General features: G+C 36.0%; 1 protein-coding gene across 1 annotated transcript in view; it reads right to left on the bottom strand.

Moving 5' to 3' along the window:
• LOC127650734 (regulating synaptic membrane exocytosis protein 2-like) overlaps positions 1-12,180 on the bottom strand; it is a 126,284-nt gene that overhangs the window by 33,600 nt on the left and 80,504 nt on the right. Inside the window, exon 19 of the mRNA XM_052136341.1 lies at positions 4,506-4,528. Coding sequence (XP_051992301.1) covers positions 4,506-4,528 — 23 coding nt within the window. The remainder of the gene's footprint in view (positions 1-4,505; positions 4,529-12,180) is intronic.

Raw genomic sequence — 12,180 nt, 5'->3', positions numbered from 1 at the left:
GCAATGCAGATTATTACAATAAAATATTGTTCCAACCAGAAGTATCAATAATCCCTTAAGATTTTGCATCAGACAGACAACTTGTCGCTGTAATAATAGCTCCGTTCCAAAGAATGCTGTCTAAGCTCACTTGGAACAGAACTAATAACTGAAAATGTTTAGAGGAGCCACAAAGGTGTGATAGTCCAGAACACACAAACTGCTCTCATAAATTACAATAAACTTAACAAGTCTATTTCAAACAGCTTTTATATAACTGGTGCCACTGCACATAAGAGGAAACAGGACAAACTCGCAGGTAAGCTGTTTGACATATGCAAGAATTATGGCAAACAGGACCTGCATGCCTTTACCGTGTGAGAACAGCACATTATATAATGGTAGGATTCACAGAACCTCTTTTCCATCTCTAGTACGCAGAACATCAGTCGTTATGGTACATTTCAGCAGCGTCTCAGGAACACAGTCTTGACAGATAATTGATGCTTTATGTAACCACGAAAAACAGCTTGCCAGTTCTTTAGACAGTCTCTGTCTGAAGTTCTGGTGCTTACACTGTGTCCTAACCAAGTGCAAGCGTATAAAGAAACAAACTATAAATCCTATGTCGTCATTGTTAATCTGTGTTTTTGTCCTTACCACTTATGGACCATTAACAGCGTCCAGTGATAACAAACGTTTTTGGCTTCTAAATTTGTCATGTCTGGTCACCAGTGTTGGGGAGTAACGGAATACATGTAACGGGATTACGTTTTTCAAATACAAAATATAAGTAACTGTATTCCACTACAGTTACAATTTAAATCATTGGTAATTAGAATACAGTTACATTCAAAAGGTATTATGATTACTGAAGAGATTACTTTGTATTTTATTGTTATTTGTTTCATTATTATTTAGTTCTTTCAGATGGAAAACATTTATACATATAAATGATGCGATCCAAAGTGCATTTGAACAGCGGTGAAACACTTTCTTATGATGTGTTACATTCATACGAGCAGACATTGACTTCAGTAAGTTTGGAAGAAATAGAAATAAAACTTGTGTAAATTGTCAGCTTTATGCTAAGCTAAAATGCTATTTCTAGCCATTTTACATGCACGTTACAGACACGATCATATTTTTATATGAAGAAAATTCACATTAGTTCATAATAAAACAATTCTAGTAAGATCTTTGATATTAGGACAAAAATCATATTCTTTATTATAATTATTATAAATTATTTTCCTGTTAAAATATCTAAAAATCCATAAAACAATCAATTAGATTTATCTTGTTTTAGAAACAACACTGCATAATATATTTATGTTTTTCAGAGAATGTGTTTTTAACATGTGTATTTGTCTTACTGTACTGATTTTTATAGTCAAAACAAGTTAAAAAATCCACCAGTACTGAAGAAGTAATCCAAAGTATTTAGAATACATTACTGACCTTGAGTAATCTAACGGAATACTTTACAAATTACATTTTACAGCATGTATTCTGTAATCTGTAGTGGAATACTTTTCAAAAGTAACCCTCCAACCCCGCTGATCACATAGCTGTGCTCACATCTAAATCTCTTTATTGAAAAAGACTGCTCAAATTTTAAATATTAAAGTAAACATGAAACAGCATTTGCAACCCATTTTGCTTCTATAAAGGGATGTAAATTGAAGCTGTAGGGCAGGACTTTTATCCATACAGATTTTATTGAATCATGAAATTCCAGAATGGAAGATCTGAATGAGAGTTTGCAGTGGATTGTGGAGGAATACTCCCTTCCTAAAACACCACACCACCACCTTTCAATCTAAATATGTATTTCTATATATCATAAATATGACTATATAGTATGACAGATTTCCAGTGAATTAATATGCACCTTCTGGCTACGAGGGAAGAAAAAGCGATGATTTTTTACCCCTAGTGCATAAACCTTCCACAGGAGACACTCCAAAAATTCTGACCAAAGGGCAAGGGTTCAGGGAGACATTAAGAGCCTTTGACAGTGTGCAAAGATGGATAACTAATATGATTGGAATTTAGAGTATGTGTAAAATGTATGTGTGTGGTCTGCCGGATAGCAAGCATCTGGTGCAGAAGTCATCATCTTTAAAGACAGATTCTTCAATTTGACCTTGGTATAATGTATTATATGAACCACTTTGAATTGGACCAGATTCAAACGAGCACAAATACAGGTGGAATTCATTTTAGACAGGGCGCTCTCCCACAAATCCTCCTCAAGTTCAACTCCTAAATCTTATTCCCAGGCTTCCTGGAGCCGGGAAAGAGAGGGTAATTGTGAGGAACATAAATGGTCATATATAGAAGAAATATGACAAAGTGATCTTAGAAGAGGCAGTACTTCCTCTATCAAAGTTTTTTGGAGGGAATGAGGGGAAGTGTGTTCTAGTGAAGTTGCAAAATTGAAAGTATCTGAATAAGATTTAGACACAATAAACTTGCTTACAATGTCATAGAACCAGGGCTGGACTGGTAATCTGCATACCAGGCATTTTTCCAGTGGGCCGTCGCACTTTGGGGCCGATTGGCCATCGGAAGAACAGAGCGGGCCGGTGGGTCGGCAGAAAAATAGACCGAATGGGCCACGATAATCTAAAATGTGCTACCATGTTACGCAGAACTGACCACAAAACTGCGCCGTGATATGCAGACAAGGACAGCATGGGTCTCTTATCTTAAAATGCCTGTGCTCCCATTTGTGAGCTTACTGACGGCTCAATGATTCGATGAGAAAGTGAATCTGATTCAAACTGCTAATGGTAACCTGAGCTCCTGAGTTCAAACCCTCAATTCTGTTTGGGTGATTCATGAAAAATATCCAGTTCAAAGAATCATTTGTTCACGACTGTCTCACACTGGGTTTGTTGTCGCGTGCAACGAGCTCGTCAGAATCAGAATGGGTAAGGTAGGATGTCCATGAGATAATCATTTCTGACGTTAAATAGCTAGATGGAATAAAGATTACATTTAACAGTCAATTGGCAACCTATTATGAAACCTGTTTGTACATCTAACACAATTCTAGGTAGACAAGCATCTAGATGTAATTTGAAGTGTTCGGTTTCCAAATTGGGGCTTGGTGTGCTTTCAGGTCTATTTCTAAAATTTCATCAATGAGTTTCTGCTGTTTTAGTTTCCTAGCTGTGACCAAATATGCGTTAAAGAAATAATCCTGCCACACATAAAAGGTTTTAAATGTTTCCTATAAGAACGTTGGCGATACTGTGTCTAATTTGTTAGTCGCCAAAAATAAATTAATGTTCTTAGAGATGAAGTCGCAAAACTCCTTATTAGCCTACAACCCAGTATTAAGCTTACAACCGCTGGAGTTTCTATATGAATTTAAGGGGAAAGAAAGGTCTAAGATTTGTGGGGCATGATCCGAAATTACAGTGGATGAGTATTCTGTAGATCTAACCAGAGGTAAAAGGCTTTGTCAATAAAAATAATTATCAATATGCGAATAAACATGGTGAAAACTCGAGTGGAAAGTCGGGTGGAAAAAGTGCCAGGGGTCCACACATCCTATTTGGTCCATAAGGGATGAAAATGTCCTAGACATTGAAGTAGCAGAAATTAACCTGGGTTGAGAGCGATCCAAGTTTGGATTAATCATACAATTTAGATTGCCTCCTAACATAAGACATTGGGTGTCTAAATTTGGTAGATGTGAGAACAGAGTGGTTATAAAACTAGAAGCACATACATCATGAGTCTTAACACGTATTACCTAACCGGAAGTCCCGTTCTTCTCAATAGAGGATATTCCTACCATTGGAGTGATTCAAGCTTGAAGTACAACCTGTTTTCAGCAGGGGGCAGTAAGTGAAACTCCAGCTGTATAGGCAACACACAGCTGTACAGAGCAAACCACACACAGGCTTACTTGACATTAGCAACAGTACAAGATGAGGATGTGTTCTTGCGTTCCAACACAGCTGGATAGAGCAAAAGTCCAAATGCAGGGATCTCTACGTGTGTTTTTCTAAGTTTCAAACTATGTTTAACTTGACACAGTGACCTAAAAATGCTGTTTAAGACGAGAGGCAACCAAAGTTAGACACTCCAGAAGTGTCCGTCTGATGCATGTGTACATTGACACATCCTTAGGCCCTTATTATTACATTGATGTTAGGTGACTCCAGTGTGGAACAAGAAATTACATTTTGATAAACAATTACAAACTGGTTCATTTCAAGTCGGACACAACAAAATGAATGACTTGCGGTTACATTTTTTGAAAAACATCAACTTCTGACATACGACACGTTTGTATATTTGCTCAAAATATTGCCTGAACTGGTTAACCAACATTTTAAGATTTCTCTCCACAGCATCAGAGTAGATTTATGTAAGCTTCTTATAAGGAAGCTCCTCCTCTGTTCCACAACATTGAGTTTATTACAATTACTTAACTGTAGAGGGACAGAAACCATTGGAAAACAAGAAATAAACTCAATAACAAAGCAAAAGAAAAACACACATACCTTTGATGGATCCTTCAAAGTACCTGTGTGGAAAGACAAAGACGGGGTTTAGATGTAATAAAATGCAGCACACACTGCCATAGATATTGATAGTTGAAATATTGCTCATTACTACAAATACAGGTCTAAATCCAATAAACTCCAAAGCAAAGAATAAACACAAATGTTTACTCTATCTTTCAAGAATACATTCTGAAGCAGAATAAAATGAGATGATCAGCATTGTTCAACATCAGGAAATTGTTGCTCAACAAACATTTTGGATGCTTCAAAGTCTGTTCTTCTTCTACTGTAGTTTAATGAAAGGTCATTGATTATAATCCAAAAGAAATATAACCACAAGCAGTGACCATCGGAGTCGAATAACATGACCAAAGTTGCAAAATTGGAAAGAGAAGATCCTGCGGACACTGTGGATACAACTGCTTTGGTGGCAAACTTAAACTTGCTTGATCGCAGTTACATAATTAGCTTTTCTGAAGTTCTAGTGCCACCTAGCACCTAGTATTGGCTCATATCTTCTAAACCATTAGATTAATCATATTTCTTTTGAAAATGTTTTGTCAGGAGCATCTCTAGATGATACATACCAAATTTGGTGCAAATCAGACAAACGGCTAGGACAAGTTTGAAAAAGCATTAAATTAAAAAAAATGTCAGAAATCCACATGACCATATGATTTGGGGCCACTGTAAGCTTCAGAGTAAATTTTGTGTTCTAGCCCTGACAGTTCCATTGTTATTAGCAAAGACTTACATTGAAGACTATGTAAGCACTTGAACCAAAGAAGATGCATTCAAGATTCCAACTTCCTGGATTAAACAGTTGGGTGGAGTAATTACATTTGTTTTTGTTATGGGCATGAATGGAATTGGGCATGCATCCTCAAAAAGTCTTTATGTTGAAGTTTCTAGATTTTTGTAAAGTTTGGACTTTGTATTTGGAATATATACAGTGGGTTGATTAGTTATTATGGGTCATGCCCAAATATTGTTTTAGACAGTAATTAATGACTAATAATTGTACTCATAAGGGATGAGTGATATTTAATAGGCCTTTGTTCCTTGATTTTGTTTACCCTTGCCTAATAGCCTCTTTATATATTTTTTTCTCTAAACATTAACTTATTAGGTAAAATACCAATAGCTAGTAATGTGGAAAATACAGTGCATCCTTTATAAGTTCTCATTACACTATGTGAATGTGCAACTTATAAGTATAAAATAAATACAGAAGGCAGAGTTTTGACGCTTATTGTAAATTGCAACAAAAAGCATCCTCTATGGACTAAGGGCAAATAGTGTTAGATGCTATATTCACCCCTAATTTAATACTACCATACAGTATAGGAGCATTTCTGCAGAATGTTTATTGTGTTTATTTAGAGTCCTACAAACACCCTGCACAAAAACCCTAACCCTAACCTTCCCTGCTTTGCTGAAATAATATATTCATTCTACATGTATTTCAAACTTGCAAGCTACACATTCACACAAAGTACTCAGAACCTATAAAAGATGTATTTTGCATCATACTAGCTATTGATATGTTTTGTTTTTAGCGAAGACATTAATTTTTATGACAAAATCAAACATAAATGGGCTGTAAAGCAAGAGTATGAAATCAGCCAATAAAGGATTAATAAATACTTTATAATGCCAAACAAGTCCCTAACTAGTCACTTACAAGTTTAATTATTAGTAATGAATTACGGTCTAATTTCTGACCCCTAAACTAAAGTGTTACCAAACTTAAAACTTCTGTCTTGACCCATTCACTTTCATTGGAAATGCATCACTGCGACCTCGATTCTTGCTTTTTTAAATAAACGGAGAAACAAGTCAAAGTCATTTTTGGTGGAAATCAGTATTATGCCACAAATGCTGTCGACTGAGCTTAACTTGCACTGAACCCAGAATATTACAGGTAAACAGTGTTCTGAACATTTAAGGAAATGAATCAGTGTAAAATCAGAGTAAAGGAGCTTTTCTCATTAATTTAATTTGGGTTCATTATATTCTCGAAAACGTTCTGTAGTAACAGGGAAACCACAAGTAGAACAGCCTTTCACAACACAGAGAGTTCCAACTTTACAATCTGATTGGCTTTCACATTCAAAGCTGATGAAATGCCACATTGCCTTGACAATACAGCTCATCCACATATTATGAAATGTGTATACAGTATACTACTGTGCAGAACCAAAACTTTGTCACTTTAAATATAAGTTTCCTGGCTGTAGAGTTGTGCACAAACACCTCTGTTAAAGATGAGATTATATTGGGCATACAGTAGTCATTCTGTATACAGTACCTGCATCTCCATTCTCTGACACCGTTTCTACTGCTGATGTATGAATGAAACACAAAATGAGAGGAAAACAAGACAGTTTAAACTCACACATGACACAGAATGTTATGATGGACACACAAACACACAAAAGGGTTTTAGATTTGAGAGAATCTCATAAATCCATGCCGAAACAAACATCAAAAGATCAGAGAAATCCAACACGGTCTATAAAAACATTCACAGCATCAATACACAGCAAATATTAATGCAAAACTCAAACTCACAAACTCACACTACATACACAGGTCACCATCTATGCCGTCTTCCCCACTACATACTAGATACACTACATGCTAAAATGATGTGTTACACAGTACAGTGTAGTTTATTTTGCATCACATGTTGAATCATTCAAATTTTTCTCTCCATTCTTAATCTTTACATTGGAGGAGCATGCACAAAGAGATGTTTGTTTTAACCCAAATTACATTTGATTTATTTGTACCTGTAATGCAATTGCGGTACATTTACTGATACATGTTGCCTATTCCATTCTCCTGTAGCTAGTTTGAGTTCAGTACCTGTGCACTTACTTTGGAAATCAATAATATCAGCATAAAAAAAAACTGAATTCTCTGAATCCTACAGTTCTGTCTTCATTACATTAATGATCAATCAAAATGACAAACAGGCTCTAAATATAAAAGTAAGAACTGTTTGTCTTAGCATCGATATCAGTGTGTTAATTTCTTTATCAAGTGGCCTTCCTTCTACCTCAAGTTGCCATGGTGATGACACGGAACAATTAGCAGTTTAATTGAACATTTCCACTCGAACCTTCATTCAGACGAGGAGAAAGATGCTGAATTATGAAATGCATAAACACCGAGCGATGACACTTGTATTACTCACTCTTTTCACAAATAATACCTTGCAGTGTACACTAGATGAGATGCATCCTACTTCAGCCCACTCAGTAAAATGAGCTGCACCTAGTGGGTTATGACAACTTGCTATTATAACCTGATATGATATATAAAGAATTTGAACATTTTAAAATATCTAAATATCCTTAAAAACCTGAGAAGCAGAATATGTGATATTTAGACTTGCTTTCAGAGAATAAATATTGATTAAATGTATATTTTGTCTTTACTGCACTCGCAAAAGTATGAAGAAGTGAAAGAATACACTTGTATAATACACTTGTATTCAAGATACGGTACATTCACTGAAAGCAATTCTTAATACCTTATTTGTTGCTTCTAAAGTAAATGTATCTTTTTTGTAAGGATTTTAGACCATTTTAAATGGAAAACAAGACAAAAACACTTGATAATAATAATAAGATTTCTTTTTGCAGTTCATTTTTTACTGAATTAAACTTAATAAAAAAAAGTATTTTATTCCTTTAATTCAGTTACTGTCATTTAGAGGTATTTTTTAAAAATGATTTTGTCTGCTTTATTGTTAGTAAGCACGTTTAATACAACCTTTTAAGTCGGGGTACAAGTTGAATAATCGGTTAAGAGCTAATGATTAATCGTTGCAATAATCGCCAAAATAGTCAAATAATCGTTCCAATAATCATCCGATAATCATCTGATTATTGGAACAATTATCAAAATAATTGTTAGTTGCAGCCATAATAAATGTTGTGATGTCATGTTCTGAATGTGTGGTCTAAAAGCAACTTTTGCATGAACAAGCCTTATTACGCATATCTAAACGACAGTCATGGGATTACAGTACATATTAATGGTAAAGTTGCCTCTCACTGCAAACAGCAGCATTTCCCCTCCTTTGTGATGCCTCAAATAAATCAGTAAATCTGCTTATTGAACACACTCAATGATACAAACCATCCGAACAAGCCCATTAGCTTATATGGTTTGGACTCACCACTACCTAGTATGCCAACATCCCATACCACTTTAAATATGACAAAGTACAAAAACATCAAAAACACACATCACACTTTTGTGTATTTTAGTAGTCGTGTCGTATAAAGTTGCTGCAACACATCTAGACAGATAATGCAACACTTCACAGCAAAAAGAACAGAAAAAGAGGGGCTACACAGCAGGAAAGCTTAACTCTAGATCCCTTAGAAGCACACTAGGGTTGATCTAGTCTATACTTAGGGCTAATGAGGACCACAGGTTGAGTCATACCAGAAGCTTTCTTCTGCTGGTCCTCCCATGTCACCTCTAAAGTTACAACACAAGGAGAAACAGTCAACGCTCCTGCTTAACACAACACCATCATACAATAAAGATGAGATTTCAAAAATATTGTTCCTAAAATACATTTCTTTCATTATAGTTGAAGTCTTGTTGATTTCAGTTTGTAAAAAGCAATACCATTGTGCCATCTACAGGTGAATGACCGTACTCTACCTGGGTGCAGTGGCCTCAAAAAATAATCATCATCAATTATTTAGCAAATACTATGTAATAAATCATGTCTTGAAAGTTGAATAATATGCTCGCCTGAGTGTAAAAACCACAATGTCTGCTAAATGTATTCAATAACACATCGCTTGCGTCTTGACAACCATAGTATAAATACACTGTATCTTCGATGACAGCCATAAGATGTCCATTTGCAGCAAATGTATTCAAAATCCCAGAGGCACTAAATCTTTCCAACACAAACACTGTAAAACATCTCTGCTCACACACTTGCCTTTCCTTCCATTAACAGGTGGGGGAGCTAGAGGCTTTTCCTGGGATTCTTGTGACAGAAATTACACAGATAGACAGTGAACTTGCAGAGTAAATGCAAAATAACCATTATGTTTATATTCAGATGAAAACTGGATGTTGCTTGCTGAATTAAACATGCAACGTTATGATGTCATGTGACAACAATGCATCATACTACAGTTTCAAAGGTTTATCATTATACTGCATACTAGTAGGCAGTATATACTGTAAAGTATGCAGTTAGCAGTACACAAATATTCTATTCTCAACCCATTTGCATTTACACACCTGACTCAGATGCCTGTTGGGGGCCTGTTGATGCTGTTGACAGGACAGGAGGAGGAGGAGGAGGAGGAGGAGGAGGAGGAGGGGCTGGGGGAGGGACAGGGGAAGGATCAGAGGGAGGAGGGTCATGTGCATGAGTGGGAGGGGCTTGTAATATAGGTGTAGGGGAATGTGCAAGATCATGGACCGGAGGGGGAGGAACAAGGACAGGTGGGGGTACGGGGGCATGGGCTGTGGTAGGTGCAATGGTGGGCCCAGGGACCGGAGGCTCCAACCCCACGTGAGCTTTGATGATGGCAATGAAGTCAACATGGTTTGAGATAAGAGGTTGTAAACAAAACAAAAAAAGAACTTAAAACATAACAAATAGGTAACATGAAGACATTTATGATCTGTAGGGATGCACTGAAATTTGAGCCACCGAAAATGCCATAAAATATTATTTACATTTTTGGTGCCGAATAAGAGAACTTTGAGTGAAAACTCCTATTTCTTTATTTTTTCATGTTATTCATGTCATTTTTTTTTCAATGTTGAATCATATTGTCAAGGGACACCAATTAAAGGAAGAACATAGTGTCATTTTTTTTCAATAAATGTACAGTATACGTGTACTTATTCCAAACAGCTTCATTTCAAATCAGCATTTTTTGTTTCAGTCAAGAATTTTAATTCCGGTGCATCACCAATGATTTTTATGATGACACAGAGTGCATCTCATCTCACTCCCTAGCTCCCTAATTTCGTGAATCAGTATATCATGAACATGAATTCGGGCACTGGCAAGGGTGTTCATTCGCCGATCACTTGGTTGCGTGTTTTAATGCAGCTGGTAGTAATCAACAACATCGCTGTATAAATGACACTGTTATGCATTTTTGTGGGATATTCAAGGTACAGTGCTACTATAAATAAATGATAAATGACAAGAATTAATAAATATAACTAATTTTCTTCTGTTAACAACTCTAATATTTAAAAGATTGTTTCCCTTTCATGCACATTATGGATGAAATATGGTTCATTACATACAAGATCTCTATTAAAGAGAAAATATGGCTTTTACTTCATAATTTTACACTTGTACTCGTCGTCTAATGACTTTAGAGACTCCATAAGACATGATGACATTTCCAGTAAGGGAACATAGTGAGCAATGATGCTTCCTAGTTTTTTGTATTCTTTTTTATATTTAGGGGTCAAACATTTCAGTGCACTGGAAAGATTTTGCAAATGGGGCAGCCCTAGAAATGTCCGACTCCCTGATCAGTGCCCTGACTACTGAGCTAGGGAGCTTATTGAGACACGCACACAGAACAAGACAGTTCTTGCTATTGTTATGTGGTGAAGAAGCGTATCCTTGTAGAGTCCTGCTATTCACTAACCACCAATTTCTACTCACTAAACAGCCACAGGTCACTTAAACTTTGAGCTACTACATTAAACATTATAACTATTATTCTAAATGCCATTTAACCATTTTTTTTTTCATTATTAAAAGAGCAAATTACATGACAATTTACTTATGATGCTATAGCATTACCAGCCATTGTTTGTGTGACTTGGGGAGGTACAGGGGGCAGGGCTGGAGATTGACAAGCCCCTCCCACTACTTCACATATTCAGACAGAAATGAAAACAAGAAAGCAAGAAAGAAATGCTATCAGACATGAAGATGAGAAAAACAAAATGTTGGAAAAGAAGCAATGAAAAGCTATAATAACAATCTGCTCTGCCAATCTACAAAATCAAATTAAAAATCTGCTTCTTCTCTAAGTAAATCTGGACTAAAAGTAAACTACAGTAACCACAAATGCAAATACAATCATCCTACCATATAAGTGCATTTTGGGAAAATTTGCACACTTAACAACATTTAAGAAATACAAAAAATTAAAAATGTGACTGACTAATATAGTCATTCATTATATGTAGTATATCAGTTAAACATATAAACATTTTCTAGATCATACTGACAAGATATCAAGATCATATTTGCATTTGACAGATGAAAATGAGTCCAATATTTGCTAAATGGAATTTACCAGCCACAGTCTGTGGAAGCTGAGAGAGAGCAGGGGGAGGAGGAGCAAGAGGCTGAGGTACCGCCCCTGCTCCGTCTTCATTAGTTGACGAGTTGCATCAATCAAAAAAAAGATAACAAAGCCAAATATCAAGAAACCAGCCATTAGTTCATATTTAATAGTTCTAGTCTCAAACTATTCACTAGTCTAGTAACACTGAGCATTCTTCAGCTACAATGAGCACATTTGTGTTGCTCTAATGATACTATAAATGTGTCAGTCAAAGATATTTTTGAAACAATTCAGTTCTTGTTGAAGAGCGACTGCTCGATGCTCCTGTACCACATTTGCTGGCTCTTTCTTTG

The sequence above is a fragment of the Xyrauchen texanus genome, chromosome 10 (assembly GCF_025860055.1).
Source record: "Xyrauchen texanus isolate HMW12.3.18 chromosome 10, RBS_HiC_50CHRs, whole genome shotgun sequence".
Classification (NCBI taxonomy): domain Eukaryota; kingdom Metazoa; phylum Chordata; class Actinopteri; order Cypriniformes; family Catostomidae; genus Xyrauchen; species Xyrauchen texanus.
This window is presented reverse-complemented; position numbering and strand designations above follow the sequence as displayed.